This window comes from Podarcis cretensis, assembly GCF_951804945.1.
Source record: "Podarcis cretensis genome assembly, chromosome: 12".
NCBI classification, from domain to species: domain Eukaryota; kingdom Metazoa; phylum Chordata; class Lepidosauria; order Squamata; family Lacertidae; genus Podarcis; species Podarcis cretensis.
Window position 1 is genome coordinate 49,808,294 of NC_137181.1, and position 22,311 is coordinate 49,830,604.

Consider the following 22,311-nt stretch of genomic DNA (forward strand, 5'->3'; position numbering starts at 1 on the left):
GAAATGGGCGGAATAAACACAATGGCTTCATTTCTTTCTTTACTTTTAACTCTCTGACAACCTATGAAAATGCTAGATTTCATTTGGCTCTGGTTGTTGGAACTTTTGCTGTGCAGCTCTGCTGCAAACACTGCAAACAAAAGGGAGCAAAAATAAATGTGTCTAATGGGCCTCTTACCAGGTTGAAGAGGAATGAGTCGTCCTCATCTGTCCAGAACTATTTTCATTTAGATTCCCTTCAAAAGAAACTTAAGGACCTTGAAGAGGAGAACGTTGTGCTTAGATCAGAGGTAAAACATATCCCAGTATTTTGCCTACCATAAGTTTGCTTCTTTGTCCATGGGAATCAGGACTGATTGATTAGTAAGCTTTTACTCCATAAATTCTGTGCAATCTATAAATTATTCTCTCCACCCCACCCTGCTTCCCTCATGAATGTTTGCAAATATTGCATGACAGTATTGACAGTATTGTCTAAGGCGTAGATTTAAAGCACGTTGCTTCAAAGAGTCATGGGAACTGTAGTTTAAGGGTGTTGAGAATTATAGCTCAGTTCCCAGGATTCCTGGGGGTGGGGTGTGCTTTACATGTATAGTGTTTATGAAGCCTGACACCAACAATAAGTGAGGTGGTAAGATCGTTCCTTGACTGTAGGCTACAGATAGTGGTGATGGTTACATTTTTGGAGCTCCCCTTGCAATCATTACAGTCCAAGCAGTGCTGGCTTTGGGTCGGCGCTGTCAAGGCCCCTGACTCTTTTGCTCCTGCTATTGGCACCTACCTTCTCTTTCTCTGCCTCAATGGACCCAAAAGGAGAGGGCAAAAGAAGCGAGTAGCTCATCTTCTACGCTGCTTCCACTCACTCTTGCTCCCTCCCTGTACAACTAACCATGAGGATGAGATGAAGGGATCTGCTGGCTTATCCGCTGGTTCTGGTGCTCCTTTTCTTCCTGGCTGTGATCATCACTCGGGAGAGAACAAGTGACCCCAGCAGCAATCATGGCAAGAATGAGCAATAACTACCACTGACTATGAGCAATTTGGGGGGTCGGGGAGCGGAGACCAGTGAGGAGAAGAGGGAGCACTGAATGGATATATTGTCCTGACGGGGTTCTTCTCACTCCCTCCCCCAACCCCTCCCCCCAAAAAAACCACCTTGGCACCCATACTCAATCTACAAATGGCTTTGCCACCCCATCTGTTTGTGTACAGTAGCTTAGGGGTGATTTGCTCTGTGTCTGAAGGCCTACATTTCCATAAACCTAGACACAAGGCAGATAGATCCTGCACCAGCGGAAATTAATACTATTTCATTGTGTGTTATGGATCTAGCCTGCTCCCCTTTGGAATGCCCTTACTATATCATGCTTACTGTTCATTGCATGGCCAGGAAAGAGTTTTCCTGTTCATGCAAAGTTTTGAAAACAGTTTCCCCACTGTGAGAGCCGGAATGAGCGCTTTGTAACATTATGGATTAGTGTTTAGAGGCTGGTTGTAATGCACAGCATCTGATATAAGTAGGGATACTCATTTGATAGTCATGCTGAAAAAGTCAAAATGGCGATAGCTTCTTAACTAAGCATCACTCCCAAGATTAGCACCGTAAATGTTAAGAAGCTATTTATCAGGCTGGAAGTTACAAGTACAAACCTCCCTTGAGTTTTATTTACCAAAGTATGTCACAGACTTGTGTTTCTATTTAATCTTTTTGTGTGTGTTGTGGTTGGGGTGTGCTTTTAATAGTGAACATTTAACTCTTCCCCTGAATATGTTCTCCAGCCATTAAATTTGATGTTAATCTTTTAAGCTTTGCCTATTTATATATCAAAAATCAATGATGACACCTAGTGGTCGTGACTTGTCATTGTTCCACATAGTCACAAGAGGGATGTGGGAGACTATGAATTATTTGCTCAGCCTTTCTCAATCTCCAGGCGTTCTTGAACTACAGTTCCCATCATCCCTGACCACTGGCCATGCTGGCTATATTTAGGGACCCAAGGTTGAGAAAGGCTGTGTTTGCTGATGTCCTGGAATTGTGGTTTGCTGTTGAAAGTTTCCCCCCCTTTTACAAGGCTAGATCCAGCAAGAAGTTAACACAATGCTAATTTTGGACTTCTTTTTTTAAAAAAACAGGCTTGCCAGCTGCAGACCGAAACCATTTCTTTTGAAGAGAAAGAACAGCAGCTTGTCAACGACTGTGTGAAGGAGCTCAGTACGTTTTCTTCTTTCCTTGCTTTTTAACAGAATAATCAGGATGTTCTCATACAAGGGTTTTCTTTTGGAGTTTGTGCCATTTCTTTTGGAGTTTGTGCCATTTTTGTGTGCAATGCAAGGGAGTTGATGTGTGTTGCTTTATCAGCAGTCCAAGCACTTGGGTTGAGAACTAATGCACCTACAACACAGAACTGTTTTGTCCCTGTTCCCTTACACTGCTTGTATATTGAGAAAACCCACCCTGCAATTGCAGTAACACTTCAACAATATTTATGGCAATGGCTTTTTCTATGTGGCTCTGCAGCAGTTGGAAAAACCTCCCTAATGCCAGATTGCGTGTTCTCTTTCTCTGCCTCTCTGTTCAACGATAGCTTATAGTAGTACCTTGTTTATATTGATTTAGCAAGCAATTGTGATGCCAAATATTTTTCCATGCCAGCTCATTCTTACAATTGTTTCTTAATTATTTAAGGAGATGCAAACATCCAGATTGCAAGTATCTCTGAAGAGTTGGCCAAGAAAACTGACGACGCTGCCCGACAGCAGGAGGAAATCACTCACCTTCTCTCTCAGATAGTGGATTTGCAGAAAAAGGCAAAAGCTGTAAGGTTCATTAAAGTAATAAGCAAAATAGCTAATGTAGTGCCACCTTTCTGATGAGCCTCTTCTGTTCCAACACCTGTTAAAATATTTTTAAAGGAAGAGAAAGCATGGGGTGGCTAATCTGTTGTGATGTTTGTCTTTTTTCAGTGTACGGTGGAAAATGAAGAACTCGTCCAACATCTGGGAGCTGCTAAAGATGCCCAAAGGCAGCTCACAGCAGAAGTGAGTGTGCCTCTCTAATAGTCATGTTGTTATGGAGAAGGGAGATGCTTTCAGTTCAGTTGGTATCAGTAGCCTTGAAATGCTGTAGCCTCATTGCATTTGGTATAATGGCAGAAGAATATGTAATTTGAATAAGAGATGAGCATATTTGTGATAGCTTTTGAATTCAGTTTCCTTGGGTCCACACAGTGTCTTTTCAGACCTATAGGAATGAAATTGCTTAAAACCTTAAATACAGTATTCATCTGAAATAAAAAAACCTCTTCTTTGATATATGCAGGGAGGTTTTTTTGTCCTTGGGAAGCTTAATGGCACTTTGGATAAGAAACTGAGCATAGAAGTAGACTTGGCAATGGACTATTTCCTTGGTGCAAGCCTTTAACTTTTAAGATTAGGCCTACCCTCAGACAGGCTGAGCCTTCTGTGCTGTGAATTAAGTAAGGATCACAGATCATAATCTCCAGGATAAATGGATTTGCAAAACAAAAGAAACACTAAGGCTGTGATCCTATATAAAAAGTAAAGGGACCCCTGACCATTAGGTCCAGTCGTGACCGACTCTGGGGTTGTGGCACTCATCTCGCTTTATTGGCTGAGGGAGCCAGCGTACAGCTTCCGGGTCATGTGGCCAGCATGACTAAGCCGCTTCTGGCGAACCAGAGCAGCACACGGAAATGCAGTTTACCTTCCCGCTGGAGCGGTACCTATTTATCTACTTGCACTTTGACGTGCTTTCGAACTGCTAGGTTGGCAGGAGCTGGGACCAAGCAACGGGAGCTCACCCCTTTGCAGGGATTCGAACCGCCGACCTTCTGATTGGCAAGTCCTAGGCTCTGTGCTTTAACCCACAGCACCACCCACGTCCCTTGTGATCCTATATACATGGGAGTAAATTGCAGTGAACACAATGGGATTTACTTCCAAAAAAATATGTATGTAATTCTTCGCTGTAAGAATTGTAGATAAAAGAGGATAGCTTGCAGCCCAATTCTGTGCAGAGGTGATCATGCCTAAGCCCAGAGATGTCAGTGGCCTTTCAGTACACTTAACCTTGAGCAGCATCAAGCTGTATATTTTTCTAACTGTTCAATCCTTGGACTTCGCTCTTTGAAAATGTGGCCCTAGGAAAGTTCCAAACCAAGTGTGTGTATGTAAGGACAGAATCTGATTTCTTGCGTTTTCTGTTTTTTCATTTAAAAGTAAGGCGCTAGTCTTTCATTGCCACGCAGACAGCTTTAAAATTTGTCTGCAAGGCTGAAAGAAACCTGTGCCGTCTCCATGATCAAGTGATGGCTCTTCTGGGCTTTGTGGAGCTTTTTATCTAATAAGTTTTGCAAGATGACGATGATTCCATGCAATTTGCATCAGTTATTCAACTTGTAGAGCCCAACGGAAACCCAGTCTCTTCAATGGCAAATTGCTGGGACCATCATTAAAATAGATACAGACAGAACTAAACATACATGTGGAACGTACAAGTCATAGATGTTTAGCTTTTTATTATTTATTTAAAAGTGTCCTCCTCCTCATTTGCATAGTTTTCTGTAGCCTTTAGTTAGGCCAAGGTTCCTGGAAATAATTTCCATTCTGTGTGCATTGCAGTTACGAGAGCTGGAAGACAAGTATGCAGAGTGCATGGAAATGCTTCACGAGGCACAGGAAGAGCTGAAGAACCTTCGGAACAAGACGATGCCAAATGCCATATCACGCCGATACCACTCCTTAGGCCTTTTCCCCATGGTAATAAACCTGATAAAGTCATTTCTGAGAAACACATCTCATGCCAGCAGTGCAGCATGTTTGATTAGCATTAGGAAATAGATCCCAAAACTAATTCCAGTAATAATAATTTATAATAATAATTTATTATTTATACCCCACCCATCTGGCTGGGCTTCCCCAACCACTCTGGGCGGCTTCCCAAAAAAATATTAAAATACTGTAATACATCAAACATTAAAAGCTTCCCTAAATAGGGCTGCCTTCAGATGTCTTCTAAATGTCTGGTAGTTGTTGTTCTCTTTGACATCTGGTGGGAGGGCATTCCACAGGGAGGGCGCCACTACCATGAAGGCCCTCTGCCTGGTTCCCTGTAACTTGGCTTCTTGCAGTGAGGGAACCGCCAGAAGGCTCTCGGTGCTGGACCTCAGTGTCTGGGCAGAACGATGGGGGCGGATACGCTCCTTCAGATATACTGGACCGAGGCTGTTTAGGGCTTTAACGCTCAGCACCAACACTTTGAATTGTGCTCGGAAATGTACTGGGAGCCAATGTAGGTCTTTCAAGACTGGTGTTATATGTCTCAGCGCCACTCCCAGTCACCAGTCTAGCTGCCGCATTCTGGATTAGTTGTAGTTTCCGGGTCACCTTCAAAGGTAGCCCCACGTAGAGCGCATTGCAGTAGTCCAAGCGGGAGATAACCAGAACATGCACCACTCTGGCGAGGCAGTCCGCAGGCAGATAGGGTCTCAGCCTGCGTACCAGATGGAGCTGGTAAACAGCTGTCCTGGACACAGATTTGACCTGTGCCTACATGGACAGCTGTGAGTCAAAAATGACTCCCAGGCTGCACACCTGGTCCTTCAGGGGCACAGTTACCCCATTCAGGACCAGGGAATCCTCTACACCTGCCTGCCTCCTGCCCCCCCAAAACAATACTTCTGTCTTGTCAGGATTCAACCTCAATCTGTTAGCCGCCATCCACCCTCCAACTGCCTCCAGACACTCACAGAGGACCTTCACCGCCTTCACTGGTTTTGATTTAAAAGAGAGGTAGAGCTGGGTATCATCCTCATATATTTCATCTGTAAATATTGAGAGGAGAATCTGGATCATTGCCTTGAATCTTCCCTTAAACAGAGGAAGGGTCTGAGGTTGTGGGTGCTACTAAACCCACTTTTGAAATAATTGCAGTATTGGTGATATAGTGAAATGCAAGCAGTGGCTGGAGCTATTAATAGGGGAAGACTAGCTAAATGGTTCCTTTCTGTTCCCGTAAAAGAAGCCCTAAGTATATCAGCATCACTGCATACTACGAAAATAGACATACGTGTTAATGACATGCTGTGACACCATTTAAAATTGTCTTAACAGGATTCCTTGGCAGCAGAAATTGAAGGGTCAATGCGAAAAGAACTGCATCTGGATGATCCTGACAGCCCTGACTTAACGTATGACTGATGCATTGTGATATTTTAATAAGAAAAGTAGAAATCAAACCTTTTTATGCAATCCCAAATTAAGAATGCCATCTCATTTCTTTCTAGCAAGGAAGGTAGACCTGAACTCATTACTTATAAATGGTCCTCTCTCTGTTGGAGAGGAAAGCAATTGAGAAGAAAGCTTAAGGATATTTTAAAGGCCAATTTTTAAAGAACTTTGGGGCTTTTGGGGAAGTTAAATAACATGTTTTTCAGCAGCATTATAGTTGAAATTGGAAAAATAAACAAGCTATTTGCACCTCGAGTAGTGTTAAATCACTATTTTTGTTATCCGTCTTCTTAACGCAGTTGAGGATTCAAACTTCAAGCTAAATAGCGAGGGGGAAATAATTAAAAACTTTCTATGTTTATTCTGCACAAGTAAGAAAGTGGTACTCAGAAATGGCGAAACAGGGCTGCAGAGTGCTTAAGCTTGTATATGTGGACACAATAGACAACTTTATAGTAGCATTATCTCAAGAGACATGATGTATAGCTGAAGCTATACAGGTGTAAGTCAGATCAGTATTTGGATGGGAAACTGCCAGGAGTCCATTGTGTACTTCCTTGAGGTCCCTGGAGTGAAGGCGGGATATGAAAAATGTACTTATTCATACAACATTGAAGTAGCTCAGGATCACTGCATATGCTTTGGCTGGCACGCAGGGGCAGCTGTGTGGTGGTATCCGTAGTGTTTGACCACAGGATCAGATCACTGCAAATGGTCCCTAAAATATCTATGATAGCTTAGAAGAAATTTCCTGATCCATGTGGCAAAGCTACAGTATGCAAGTAGTTTACCACGCGGTGCTGGTTATATGAAGTTCATATAAATGCTCAACATGTGCCGCCAGCCATTTAAAATCATGATGTGGCAACTACAACATCTGCTTTATCCTGAAGTCACAAGAAAACGCTTGATTTTGTCATTGCTGGCAATAGTTGACCAAGCTGCTGCTGCTGTATCGTTTTATGCACAAGCGCATTTTGTGGGCATTTTTTATCTTAAAAACCAAACAAGAAACCCCAAACAACTACTGCATGTTACTATTGCTACAGGGAGAATGCAACGAGTATAGGAGATCCCACAATTTTATTTCCATAGAGGATCTCCCTGGCTGTTCAAAACCTGCTTTTCTAACCAGAGCTATGCTGCAGGGTAAGAGGGATCCCAGGATCAACACAGGATCTTCCGGTTCAGTTAATTGCTTTCTCTCAGGATAGTTGGTGGGGAGCATGTAAGCATTTGAGCCCAATAATTATTCCTGGCGTACAGTCTTGGTCAAGTTTCAAGAAAACAGGGTCATTTAGTAAGTGATCTGGAAAATGGGAAATATTGTTTGAGGAAACTTTAGTATCTTACAGCTCTTCCCCTTTCCGTAGAATGACTTTTAACCATTTGTCCGATTTTGTTCTCTCTTGATCATAATCACAAAGCTAATCTCTGAGACCATGTTTTTCTCTTACAAAAGCTGAGCTGAATATAATATGATGTCCCCGCAGACAATTTCTCTGCTGTGGGTTTTATTTTGCTGGTTACTAACTGCTTGTGTCTTTTGTCAGCCATCACAAGAGAGTCTTTGATGCCGTGCGAAACATCAACCAAGTGGTAAAGCAGAGATCTCTAACTCCCTCTCCAATGAATATCCCTGGGTCTAACCAGTCTTCAGCAATGAACTCGGTCATTTCTAGCTGTGTCAGCACACCACGATCCAGCTTCTATGGAGGAGACATTTCCAATTTTGTGATAGACAACAAGACTAATAGCATCATCCTAGAAACTGACTCTACTGACTCTGGGTCAGTAATGTATACTTAGAGTTTAGCTGTATCTCCAGAACAAGAACTTCCTAATTCTTTTCTTCTATTCAGTGACTATTTGTTGGATGCTATACTAACCGTACATTATGAGGATACTCAATATTGCTAGCCTAACATTGTAAGAAGGATCAATATTGCTATATCTGAGTGAGATATTCAGAAGAAACCTGATTTTCATATATTGTTGTGCTGCAGCCTCCTAACACTGGACAAGTGAACTATATTGGGTTGTCTTAAATTACTGGACACCATAAAATTTGCAAACTAATGTTCACTTATTTAACACCAGTGTGGTATGGTTCAGGCAAATCATGTTTGTGTTAATGACTATATTTCCTTTAACAATTACTGTTAACTGGTTTCTGTTATTGACACATCCTCCTCCTAGTAAGAGAATTGTTTAAATCATTTTTGGGGTTTGTAATTCTTGACTTTTTTGTAACTGTGAGGCTTTCCTCCTCTAATTATCTGTCCATCATCCACATTGAGCCCCGAGTACAACTTGATTTGGTTACTTTGAAATGTGTGCAATCCCCAAAATGATTTTCTATGCTAAGAAATGCCTGACCTCCCTTTCTAATACATGCAGATCTATATTTATATCCATATTGTGTGTGTGTGTGTGTTTTAGCTTACATAGCTGCAAAATTGAAATTCTGATGACAATTTTAGAGAACAAAAAAAATGCCAGCAGACAATAAGAGATGCTAAAAAGAATTTGAGAAACACATTGCTAAATACAGCGCATGGCTCTATGAAGATGTCAACCTCACACGTTTCTAGGCCTGCCATTTATATTTTCAAATCTAGACTACTATAGTCTGCTGGTGAAGCAGTTAATTGGCTACGGAGAGCTCGGAGCAGTTTTGGTGGCATTTCAAATATTGACATTTTGGGTGTCTCCCCCCCTCCCCCCTTCCTGTTGCTTGTACACGCAGTGTAAATTTAAGTGTGTTTTGTCCTTGTTTTAGAAATGAAGAAAAGAACAAAAAACCTGGAACCCCAGGAACCCCTGGCTCTAGCGACCTGGAAACGGCACTTCGAAGGTTGTCTCTTCGGAGAGAGAACTACCTGTCTGAGAGGAGGTTCTTTGAAGAAGAGCAGGAAAGGAAGCTGCGAGAACTGGCTGAGAAGGGTGAACTCCACAGTGGCTCCATCACTCCAACGGAGAGTATCATGTCATTGGGAACTCACTCCAGGTTTTCCGAATTTACTGGCTATTCAGGAATGTCCATCAGCAGTCGCTCTTACCTCCCGGAGAAGCTTCAGATTGTGAAGCCCTTAGAAGGTGATAACAAAGCGCCTAGGCCTTTATCTGTTCTCCTTAGTGACTTTCTATGGTCTCTTCTCCATCAGCAGGAAGCGGGAAATCTGTGTAACACATACTCCTTTTACTTTAGAGACAGCCATCCACGTTGCTTGTTTAAACTCTTCTGAGAAAAAGATTTCATTGCTTTTTAGTAAGCAATCTCTGGAGCAAGTGTGTTGTGTACACTCTAACATATTTCAGTGGTATATTTTTATAGTTCAGTAAATGGCATTTGAATTCCTAGTTTCATTCACATATTTGTAGAAAACTGCAGAGTGGGGAAAGTAGCACTGATATGGAGAAGACCTGTAGAGACGTGTGGTGATTCATTAAACTGCAACTTGTAGAAGACCATTTCTTTTCTTTACCTTCTGTGCATGCTACTCAATTACTTGCTACGGTTGTCCTACCAGTAGGTGTCTAGGCAACAGTTCCAAATCGCTTGCACAGTGGCACCTTTGTTCTCAAACTTAATCTGTTCCAGAAGTCCCTTCCAAAACCAAAGCATTCCAAAACCAAGGCATGCTTTTCCATAGAAAGTAATGCAAAACAGATTAAGCCATTCCGGAATTTTAAAAACAACCCCTAAAACAACAGTTTAACATGAATTTTACTATCTAACAAGACCACTGATCCATAAAATGACAGCAGTAATCAATGTACTGTACTATAAAATAAGCAAGACAGTATTGTAGATAAAAATTAAAATGAATTTTTTCCTTTACTTGCACTGATGATAGTCCTTGTTTGAATGGGGGGCTTTTATCCATTTCCGCAGTCACTCAATCAATCAATCAATCAATCAATCAATCAGTAGCTGAACTGGGTTCCACACAGTCACAAAGCAAATGAACCGAAAAAGCCTCAAAAATGCAAAATAAATAGCAAAAACAAAAGCGCCAGACTTAATCCGCTTAGGAAGTCCATTTGACTTCCGAAATGTTAAAAAACTCTGATTGCTGCAGGCGCCCAGGAAACAATAGCTGACAACCGCATTGAATATTCAGCTTCCAAAAAACGTTCAAAAACCGGAACACTTCCGGGTTTTCGGCATTTGAGAACCAAGGTACCACTGTCTGAGTTGTTTTGCTGCCTTCAGATTGGCTGTTACAAACCAACCTCACAGCATTTGTCAGGCTGAACTCAGGACTAGGATGTCAGTATTCTTTCAATTCAAGGCACTGAGAAACGTTTATATTGCAGTCCGGTATAAATTTAAGTCCCACTTAAATGAAGGTCGCACAGAAATGCTTAGTTGTGTATTTGAATTACAGTCATGGGGTTTCTAACTTAAGTAAAGCTGCTCATTACTTGTTTTCATTTTTTAATGCATAAGCTATTTCAGGTCGATAGCAATATCAATCTTATTTTGACCAGTCTGACAACATAGAACATGTTACTACGTTTCGTTTTTATGTGAGAAAATAATTTTTGTGTGTGTGCATAAAAGTAACATGTGCTTCCAGCTCAAATAAGTCAAGAAAGAAATACCCTCTGTGGCTTTCTTAAGATGCCCACATAAAATTCTTAAATCTCTCCAGACAGCCAATCTTCATTTTACTGGTTCTTATCATTGTAATAGGTTTCTGTCATCCACTTATCTCTCTGCTTTCTTCTTCAATAAACTTTCAGTCTCCATTTTCTCTGTCTCTCTTGATTTTTCACTTTATTTCCACCCCTCCCTTTGTGTATTGAACCTTTTCTTCTTCTTCTTCTTCTTCTTGTATAGATCATTCATATTACTGGCCATCTTTCACATTTAAAAATATTTACCATGCATTCATTGTTGAGGAGTGAATCGAGCCCTTATAATTTTTAAAAGAACATTCATTTTGGGAGGAAGTGATATTGAAATTTGCAAGAGAAGAAGAGAAAGTAATTTGGAACAAACACGTACCTTTTCTCACCCAACTGCATTTCATTGCACTTTGTACAGAGTTTCATTTTCTTACTTTTCACTCTTGTCAGTTTCTTAAGGAAATACTTATAGCAGCAAACAAAAACAAATTCAGTGAGGGGTGTTTTTGGTTTTTTTAAAATTTTTATTAGTGGTAGTGGATTATTTAGTTCCATTTCTATTATAGGTAAAAATCCCTGTCAGGGACCACTGCATTGTAGAGGACTGGACTAGATGATCCTAAGGGTCTCTTCCAACTATGATTCTATGAGAGAAGTTTTCATTATTTTTAACATTTTTAATATTGTCTTTTAAACATTCTTCCACCCTCCCACCATCATCTCCAAAAGCCATGCATAATTGTTTTTTTATAATGTTAGTTAACTGTAGGCACTATATAATGAAGTCAATAGAAAAGTACCTATCAGTCCAGGGATCATTGTATACTTATCCAAATATTTATTTATAAATTATGAAACTGGATTGTTATATTTATAGACATTGAATAAATAGTAGGCTCTCAGTCGCCACAGCCCCATACGTGGGAAAACGCCAAGTTTCTCCTTGTTCGATTCCTGTTCAAGTGAATGTTCTGCATGCAACTCTGATTTTTTTCCTCCACCATTGTCTCACTGTCTCAAAACAAAAAAACTGGACTGACACTTGAATGAGAATGACATGCTTGGGAAACTGTTTATGGGCCCCTCCAACTCTCCGAAACCCATATTATACCATCTAAAAAGTTTGAACAACAATGCTTGCAAAAGTAAGGGAATAATGTTGAATAATGTTGCCCTTACTTTAGCAATGTTTGCCAGCTGATGCCATAACTCTGGTGTCAAATATGATAGCTTAAGTTCCATAGCCATTAGTGATCTTTGCGACGACTCTCCTGGTCCTTTAGAAGCAATGCTGAAGAAACTAGAGTTGCCATTAAAGCATTTGAAACATATTATAGAAAGTATCCGTCACTCACGTATATGTTTGAACATGGGATTATGTAAGCTTGGGTCATCATGCGCTTGGGTCGTTTTGCTAAATTGAGATGGTCACCTGAAAGCCAAAGTTCTGCTGTCAGGTTGCTACCCATGCAACTTTGAATGAAAGACATAATAAAATATCCATTGCGGTTTTCCAATGCCCTCTTAGTTGATTTGTTAATTTTTGTTAATCTTCCCCCCAGCCCAAGTAGATACCTAGCCAAATAAACACATGAGGAATCCAGATGGATTTTGTATACCATAAAAAGGTTAAGGGACCCCTGACCATTAGGTCCAGTCGTGGCCGACTCTGGGGTTGCAGCGCTCACCTCGCTTTATTGGCCGAGGGAGCCGGCGTACAGCTTCTGGGTCATGTGGCCAGCACGACTAAGCCGCTTCTGGCGAACCAGAGCAGCACACGGAAACGCTGTTTACCTTCCCACTGGAGCAGTACCTGTTTAACTACTTGCACTTTGACATGCTTTCAAACTGCTAGGTTGGCAGGAGCAGGGACCGAGCAACGGGAGCTCACCCTGTCGCGGGGATTCGAACCGCCGATCTTCTGATTGGCAAGTCCTAGGCTCTGCAGTTTAACCCACAGCGCCGCCCGCATCCCTTTTGTCTACCATAGTCTGTTCTAAACAGCATTTCCCTTTCTGAATCTTCTGTGATCTGTTGTGCTTGGAAAGATGGGCCCTGCTTTGAAGATCTTAATAATGAAGCACAAGGATGGTTAGGAATTCTGTTCTGCCTTCCCTTCCTCCTGCGTGTCGCTCCCTGCCAAAGGACCTTATTTGACTTCCTTATAATGTATCGCGGACGCAGGTGGCGCTGTGGGTTAAAGCCTCAGCGCCTAGGGCTTGCCGATCGAAAGGTCGGCAGTTCGAATCCCTGCGGCGGGGTGCGCTCCCGCTGCTCGGTCCCAGCGCCTGCCAACCTAGCAGTTCGAAAGCACCTCCGGGTGCAAGTAGATAAATAGGGACCGCTTACCAGCGGGAAGGTAAACGGCGTTTCCGTGTGCGGCTCTGGCTCTGGCTCTGGCCAGAGCAGCGATGTCACGCTGGCCACGTGACCCGGAAGTGTCTCCGGACAGCGCTGGCCCCTGGCCTCTTAAGTGAGATGGGCGCACAACCCCAGAGTCTGTCAAGACTGGCCCGTACGGGCAGGGGTACCTTTACCTTTACCTATAATGTATCGCAGGAGCAGCAAATTGCCCAGGTGATGAGTATAAGGATCAGGGGACTTCATTCATGGCACCTGCAGCCTCACATGCAATCCAGCGCTTTGCTGTCCCTATCCAGTGGATTGATCTGCTGTGATTGCCTGCTATGATTGCCAAACCCTCTAACTGATGCTGATTAATAAAAACCTAGCATTACAATCCTATGCACATCTACTGCAGAGCAAGCCTCGTCAAGTTCATTGAGACGTGCTCCCAGGTGAGTGTGTATAGGATTGCAACCTTCATTCTGTATTTCCAGTTTTTCATTTCAAAGGAAAGAGTTTTGTTCCTTTTTAGGGAGAAATAATAACAGTGAAGAACTGTCTTACCATATATGAAGTATATAGATTAAGGGATCAAACTGATTGCCAGTAGAGATTAGGCGGTTTTCAAAGTTGCAGGAGCACACTGGAATTGTATGGCTTGTCTCATTGGTTTTTTATTTTTTATTTTTTTATACTAAGGTAATTTTTATCTCTTTGCCTTCTGCAGCAAAATCTGTGTATTAAAGAGCGGGTAAATGTCTCATATTATGTGGCCAATGGCTTGAGGAAGCCCAGTAAAATTCTTAAGGTTCCCCGTCTTTTGAATGGCAGTTATGCATGCTATGTCCCACACTGCTTTTGAAACTTTCAAAAGACATTTGAAACGCAACACCCAAATTTCCCCTTGGGCACACAGAATCACCTGAGTTTATTTATTTATTTAGACCTATATAGGCATCCTTATTCTGGACAAATGCAAAAAAGTAGCAATCTTTCCCCTTCCTTCTTAAAAATCGAAATAACTGAGACTGCAACCCAACCATGATTACTTGGGAGTAAGCCACATTGACCTTGGCTGGCCTTGCTTCCAAGCAAACATGCGTAAGATTGCACTGTGAATGTATCTAAAGAAGGGCTTTGGAATCTCTGGCTCTCCAGTGTTAATGGACTTCATCTCCCATCAACCCCAGCCAGCATGACCAGTGGTTAGCAATGATGGGAGTTGTAGTCCAACAGCATCTGGAGACTGCACCCCTGGTCTAAAATATTCAGTGTTATCCTGACTCAAAACAGCTGCGTTTGGCTCATGTGGCCGCCCTTTCATTTTTTCTAGTAATATCAACAAATTTATTATCTTTTCTGAGGCCAATTTTAGTAGAATCTGCAGGGTTTCATATAATACAGGGGTTTCAGCCTTTTCCTAATGCGAGGCTACACAGCAGTCACCTTCCCATTTTCCTTAACCAGAATTTTGGCCCCACACTAGAAATTATAATCTTAGTAGAAAATAAAGTACTCATACTGATATTCTTTATATTGCACATTTCTCCCCCCCCCCTCAAAATATTTCCAATCCAAGGACAAATCTACAGGTATAGTGGAACATATTTTCTGTGCAAAAAAAATTTTGTTTGGTAGTCTTGCAAGTAGAAAATGATATTATGGTGTGGAGTTTTAAAAGATATTTGTAGAGTTGATGTAGTTTGCACCATTCTGTGTAGCCGTTCTCCTTTTACCATCTCCGTTTAGCATTAGCCTTTTAGCTAAATTCTAGAACCCTCTCATAGCACACTGCTCGGCTTCTTTCACAACCCTTCAGTCTTCACAAACTAGTCCAGAAATACTTGATGTTCATACTTTCTGACTATTTCCCAGTATGGGTTTTAGTATGCCATTTCCCCACAAAGGTTCATATTGGTCCCATTTTTTATTTTGCTAGGTTATATTACTATTTATTTATTGCTGCTTTTAGGTTAAAGGCAAAAAGCCAACCACAAAAACAAGTGGCAAAAAACAAACAAACAAACAAACCAGAAAGCAAAAAAAGAACAAATTTTAGGTGTTTATTTATTTCAGGCCCAATGCATTTCAGGAAAAATTAATTCCTCAGGGGCACATTTCTAGCACAAGACACTGTAAAATACAGTCACACCTCGGGTTACAAATGCTTCAGGTCGCTCATTTTCCAGTTACGGACGCACCGTAACCCGGAAATACTGGAACGGGTTACTTCTGGGTTTTGGTGCTTGCGCATGCGCAGAAACACTAAATTGTGCTTTGCGTATGTGCAGAAGCGCTGACTTGCAACCCGCGTGATGTTGTGGGTTGTGAACATGTCTCCCGCCCAGATCAGGTTCGCAACCCGAGCGTCTACTGTAATCTCATAGTGACTCCTGTCCTATAGTGTTGCTTGAATCTGAGGGTTACTGCTAGAAACATGCCCCTGTACAAGGTTTGCTCCCTAAAACTTTTGACAGATTAGGAATGCACCTTATTCCTTGCACCTGGAGTTTTTTTTCCTTTAAGATTGTAGGCCTTCATAAATACCGTATTTTTTGCTCTATAAGACTCACTTTTTCCCTCCTAAAAAGTAAGGGGAAATGTGTGTGCGTCTTATGGAGTGAATGCGGGCTGCGCAGCTATCCCAGAATCCAGAACAGCAAGAGGGATTGCTGCTTTCACTGTGCAGTGATCCCTCTTGCTGTTCTGCCTTCTGAAATTCAGAATATTTTTTTTCTTGTTTTCCTCCTCCAAAAACTAGGTGCGTCTTGTGGTCTGGTGTGTCTTATAGAGCGAAAAATACGCTAGGTGCACACACACAGTTGGCATTAATCTTGTTGAAAATACCTGAATGACAACAGTCTCTCTCTTTGGCAAGGGTTTTAGCAAAAACCATTTCTTCACCCACTAGTATTTTTTAATTTTCTTTTAGTAAGTACATAAGCAATACCTTAATATGCACTTTCCCATTGTTAGTTACCTTACAGAACAAGTTTGAGTTTGGGGAGTTTGAAGCAAGTGAAGATTTAATGTGGCGATAGCCTTAAGTAGCCTAGTTCACAATGGGAAATCCCCAAAGGTTCTGACTTTCTGCTGTTGTTTTGTTTCCCCGTAAGGTTCTGCCACTTTGCACCACTGGCAACAGCTTGCTCAGCCTCACCTTGGGGGCATCCTTGACCCACGGCCCGGGGTTGTCACTAAGGGCTTCCGGACTCTTGACCTCGACCAGGACGAAGTATACTGCCTTAACGATTTTGAAGAAGACGAGTCAGGTGACATTACATACAAGGGCCTAACTACCTCGCCGTCGATGCATCACACCGAGACCTCAGGTGAGAGGTCACAAGCGCAAGGGACTGTTTCAGGCAGCGAGAATCCCCCAAGTCACTCTCAGGCTTCCCCAGAGGAGATGCAGGAACCGGCGACTGACGATGATGAGGGGTCTGGTGAGGGAACCTCATTAAGTCCAGCACAACTGCCGTGTTTGCAGGATGTCGATTATTGGGCCATTCTCACGTCTCTCCAGAGCAGCATCCGTAGTGTTGCCTCATGTGTAGCTTCTGCACAATCGTGTGCTCAGGGATTAACACGAGACCGTTTCCAAAACGATTGCTTCTAACAAATCACTGATTTTGCTGTACTTAAAAAAAAAAGTGCATGGTTCATTTTTTGTTTTCTTTTTGGATAAGAGAAGGCTGCTAAAAAGAACGTGATTCAATTAAGGTCCCGAGAGAAGAGATGTTGGTGTTGTGTGTCTGCATATACATGTGTCCATATGGAAGCTACAGTGTTAAAAAAAACATCCTTTTTTGTTGTTTTTAAGCAGGAATTGGGTTTCAGCCCCTATATTATTTCTCCAGGCTGCTCTTGAAGTGCTGTTCATTGCAAGTGGAAGCAAACAGGACCTAGTGATTGAACACAAGCATAGTCTCATTATTTACCGTATTTTTCGTTCTAAAAGACGCACCTTTTCCCCTTCAAAAATTAAGGGGAAATGTGTGTGCGTCTTCTGGAGCGAATGCAGACTCCTTGGCTTCAGCGATAGCAACACGAAGCCTCTGAAGCGCAGAGGGAGAGCTCCCCCCGCACTCCTTGGCCTTGTGTTGCTTTCGCTGAAGCCGCCTGAAGCCCCCAGAGCACAGCAGGAACTCCCACTGCACTCTGGGGGCTTCAGGCAGCTATCCCCAACCCTTCGGAGTGCAGCAGGAGTTCCCGCTGTGCTCCGAAGGCTTGCGGATAGCCGCCTGAAGCTTGGAGAGCGAGAGGGGTCAGTGCACACCGATCCCTCTTGCTCTCCTGGCTTTGCTTCGCTGGAGAGGCACTGCACAGTTTTCCCTCTCTGCGCAGCGCCCCTTCAGTGAAGCGGGAGGAGAAATGGAAGGGGCTCCGTTTCTCCTGCTGCTTCACTGAAGGGGCGCTGAGCAGAGAGGGGGAGAATTTTTCCCCCCTATTCTCCCCCTCCTATGGTCCGGTGTGTCCTATAGAGCGAAAAATACAGTATGTAGGATTAGGTCCCTTCAGGTCAGTTATTCTTTAGGACTCAACTGAGGGATAGCTCAGTAGAGCATGAGACTCTTAAATCTCAGTGTTGTGAGTTCAAGCCCCACATTGGATGAAAGATTCTTACATTGCAGGGAGTTGGCCTAGATGATCCTCGTCGTCCCTTCCAACTTGGCAATTCTGATTCTAACTACATATAATGCTTTTGCACACTGGTGGGGGCCTCAGTCTGGGTTGGAAAGTTTTTTACAAAAAACCTTTTCCTAGCATAGTTGTCCTGGCAGCACCCTCAGCTGGTATTTGACGGGGCCAATATTTAAGGAGTGGGTTTGGAAGGGGAAATAATTCTGTAGTGCCATGACTGGGTTTCTCACCACTTTCCTGTCATACCAAAACAGGAGAAGGTGCCCCCTTAAGGCACTTTGCAGGAGAACTGGTGTTGGGCAGCTGAATTTTCACCTCTGTGCTGCCATGCCTCTATGCTTATAACACGAACTTTTGGTCCTGTCTGAGAAGATTGATAGTTTAAACTGTTCTGGAATAAAACAGTACTCTCAACGCCCTCCCACCAGATGTCAAAGAGAACAGCAACTACCAGACTTTTAGAAGACATCTGAAGACAGCCCTGTTTAGGGAAGCTTTTAATGTTTGATGGATTACTGTATTTTAATATTTTGTTGGAAGCTGCCCAGAGTGGCTGGGGAAGCCCAGCCCGATGGGTGGGTATAAATTATTATTATTATTATTATTATTATTATTATTATTATTATTATTATTATATTTCACAAACCAAAATACATTTTAAATAGGAGAATATTGATGTACCTTGTTACTCAGGGAAACCCTTCAGGTCTGTAGCATATATAATTAGCTGAAATCATAATCGTGTTGTGGCCTTAAGGCATGAAATTATTGGGTGGGTGAGTGAGTGTGTAGTTCAGTGCACAGCTCTTTTCAGAATTGAGTGCTGCTTCCACAGAATGAACATTATTTGCCCAAATATGAAATGTATATCAGAAAGTGTTTGTGCCAGTTGAAGAATACGTGTGACTGCTGCTTTTTAGTTTCCTTGCACACATCATAGAATCTGAAAGTCCCCAGTCCTTTTCATCGGCCCTTGCGTATGCTAATTCAGTTGCACTGAGCAGGTGGAGCAGGTGTCGTTTTGCACTGATTCTGCTTGCTGCAAATCTCAGCACATCAGATCTTCCCCCAAATCCTCTGCCTGCGCCCGATGACTTGAGAGGGGGTGTCTCATGACATTGTGAACTTCTAGATCAGACAGAAGTTTGTACCTGCTTCAGATTTTGGAGCAGCACTTAAGATGACCTTTTGAGTTCTCGGTGGTTCCTGGAGAACTTGGGGGTGTCTGTTCTTCTGAGTATCCTAGCCAGGGCAGAGACTCACAGAGGGCTAGAGGTGCTTCTCCCTGGCTAGCGTATCTGTGTAGGCTTGTCCAGAATCTGAATACTACAAAAGTAGGAGTTTCGTTCTCTTCTATGCAACAGCATTGTGATTGTTCGTTCGACAAATGCTTAGCTCTTTATTGTGCTTTGTCTTTCAAATCACAATGGCGAGACCTGATTCTTCTTGCCTGTTTTATAGCAGCTGTGTTTCTGACCTTGTAATAAGATGTGTTTTTTTGTGGACTGCATAGGATGAAACCTTTGGGTTGCCTTTTTTCTTTTTGAAATACTGTTAATTTACAGGAAGCTCACTATTTCCTATTGTGTTCAAAGGACAGAGAATGCTACGGACATGTGAAAAGCTCCGCTGTTGACTGCTGGAGGATGCTGTTTGTCAAGGTTTCCCTAGTGGTATATTTGCAGGATCCGTCCTTGAGCTCTAGAAATTGATTTCCCTTTGGTTCTCAATGTTACACTCCTCTTACTGGGCTCAATTGCTACTTTTAGCAGCCTTTTCCTATCTTTCTTATTCATTCATAACAATGAGTTTTAATTTAATTTTTATCAGGGCAGTTGGAATTCTTCTAATATAATTCTACGCAAAAACAAAATTGGTGTCTTTTATAAAGTGGATCTTGCGGGGACAACAGTCTCTGCATTTCACAGTTGGAACAATCACCTAATCTAAAACTTGCATTGCTTTGATCTATTTTAATTTGTCATCTAGTGCTACGCTTCCTGTCTTACTTTAATTTACATCTCAAGTGTTCAGATACTTTTCTCCAAATAACTTTTCCTATCCATTTTGGTTATTTGAGATTTTCTCCAGCGTATTTTAACCTTCTGCTTATTCTCCATGATACACAGAGAATCATGATTGCTAGGCCCAGTCCCTCCCTCCCTCCCTCCCTCCCTTATAGATTAACTAATTTACTTTGCTTACCCTAATCCCTGAAGCATCAGCATCAGTTCTAGAGGTGATGTAGAGATTTCTTTAAAAAAACATTGTCCTGAGATCTGTGTGTTAACCATTAATAGAATTCATAACACTGTGTGTGATGGGGCAAATCTTGAGTCACTTTTCACCTGCGTAGACCCCTTCACTTGTCAGGCTGTCTCACTTTCATCCAGGCAATTCCTCTCTCAGGCAGGGACGGGGAACCTCTGGCCCTCCAGGTGTTTCTGAACTACATTTCCCATCAACCCCAGCCACCATGGCTAACAGTAAAGGCTGGTGGGAGCTGTAGCCAAACATCTGGAAGGCCAAAGTTTCCCCTCTCCTTCTCCAAGGCCTGCATAGCTACACATGAGTCTTCTTAGTTGTGTTGTGTGTGCATGCCTCAAGTCATACACTAAACGGTAGTGACAAGAGAAAAAGACCTTGTACATTTTCTCAGCCTCTCTAGAAGTCTGGAGTGGCATGTGGATGTGATGTCTCTGTTCAAAACCATGTGTCAAACCGTTGTATATGTCCTTTCACCCTAAACTATGTGTTTGGGGATGTGTTAAATGTTGAGAGGAGGAGGAGGAAGATCAACAGTCACAGGAAACCTCACTGGCATGTTTTTTTGTGCATGTTTTAACACCACTAACTTACTAAGGCTTGTTTACTGAATCAGAACCTATGCAATCATGAGATCTTTGCTGTCGTAACGAAATGGGTTGTACTTCAAGGAACATTTTGGATGCACGTCCTTCGAATTTCTGAATCGCTTTGCAACAAAGGGACTTAACCATAAAGTATGTCATATGGCAGAAGGGGGAGAATTAGCACAGCTCCAGCAGTCTAGGACACTAGGGGTGTGGAAGTGGTCTTGGTTAAAATGTGGCGGCACCCTTACGGCTTCTCTGCCACAGCCCATGCTTTCAAGATACCAACAAGTACTCTCCTTTTCCTCATTCCTCTCATACATATAAATTCTAAATTGCCTTAATCCCCCTTCCTCGTTTGCCATCTCTATTCACGTGGCTGTGTTGAATACATATTTGCTTCCTTGGTCTCAAATTCTATTCCTATTTTTTTCTTGCATTTGTCCTGCATACTATAAAGACACACACAGGCATGCACATAGCCCTATACAGCATGGTGTGTGTTATTTTTTTTCCCTTCAGGACTTTAGACGCTCACCCTTAAGCACATTCCCAGTAATTAAAATTACACATTCAAAGTCCTGGGAAAATAGAGATTTTTGTTTGTTTGTTTGTTTTTGCCTGAATTTGAAATTACATCAAAGTAGGTGTTGAATGAGTTGGATAACCCTCCCTGGGGAGAGAGAGCATTCATTCCATAGTTAAGATGCCACCACCAAGAAGGTCCTGCCCAGTAGCCACTTTGCCACCACTCAGATGACAGGGAACCCCACAAAAAGACCCTTCATTGAGGATTTTGGTTTATAGGCAGACACATGTGGAGACAAGCAGTTCCTTGAGCGTCCTGATCCCGAGTCATGCGCAGCTTTGTTTAAAGGCTAAAAAGCGCTCTTTTGATTGAACCTGGATTCAAAGCAATATGTCACAGGGGATGACATAACTGTAATGCTCAGTCCAGCTAACAGCCTTGGCCCTGTATTTTGGATTTAATTGCAGTTTCCTAACCATCTTCAAAGGCAGCCCCACAAAAAATGCACTGCTTTAGTCTAATCTACAGGGAGCATGAATTACTGAGGCCAGGGTGTATTTGTCCAGGGGATTTGACACCTGGCACCCCAACCTATATTCTGAGGCATGCAATGTAGGAAATAGACCCCTGGAAGATGATATAAACCGCTACTCCACATGGTGAGCCCTTAAGACCTGCAGCTTTCTTTATATCAGCGTTCTTCAACCTGCTTTTTTTGGATTTTGTTGGAACTGCAGCTCCTATCTTCCCTGACCATTGGTGGGGATGGTGAGAGTTTTGTCCCGCCACACCTTGAGACATTGCATTCGTTATGCGCAAGGCTGTTGTAGAGCATCAATCCCAAAAAGCGCTCCTTCCATTCACAGAGAAAATTGGACACGCCAGAGGCTTCCACAAATTGGGGTGGGGGATTTTTTTCTCCAGCTCCCTCTGTAGCCCCCTACACCATTTCCCATACTGAAGGTTCTACCGATCTTCTGGATAAGATTTTTTGCAGGATCTGTTGACCTCAGGATATCCCATTCCTTGCATGGAACTTTACTCCTGGAA

The 22,311-nt window shown here is 42.5% G+C and overlaps 1 protein-coding gene across 11 annotated transcripts in view; it reads left to right on the forward strand.

Moving 5' to 3' along the window:
• Positions 1-22,311, forward strand: part of TRAK1 (trafficking kinesin protein 1) — a 136,426-nt gene that overhangs the window by 101,818 nt on the left and 12,297 nt on the right. For 5 of the 11 annotated variants that reach the window (XM_079947205.1, XM_079947206.1, XM_079947204.1 and 2 more), the window contains 9 exons: positions 182-290; positions 2,137-2,215; positions 2,690-2,820; positions 2,968-3,042; positions 4,645-4,782; positions 6,136-6,212; positions 7,806-8,042; positions 9,035-9,351; positions 16,353-16,682. In XM_079947205.1, coding sequence (XP_079803331.1) covers positions 182-290; positions 2,137-2,215; positions 2,690-2,820; positions 2,968-3,042; positions 4,645-4,782; positions 6,136-6,212; positions 7,806-8,042; positions 9,035-9,351; positions 16,353-16,682 — 1,493 coding nt within the window. Of the gene's footprint in view, positions 1-181; positions 291-2,136; positions 2,216-2,689; positions 2,821-2,967; positions 3,043-4,644; positions 4,783-6,135; positions 6,213-7,805; positions 8,043-9,034; positions 9,352-16,352; positions 16,683-19,475; positions 19,554-22,311 lie in introns of all 11 variants that reach the window. The other 6 variants (XM_079947211.1, XM_079947203.1, XM_079947202.1 and 3 more) reach the window with 3 other exon arrangements.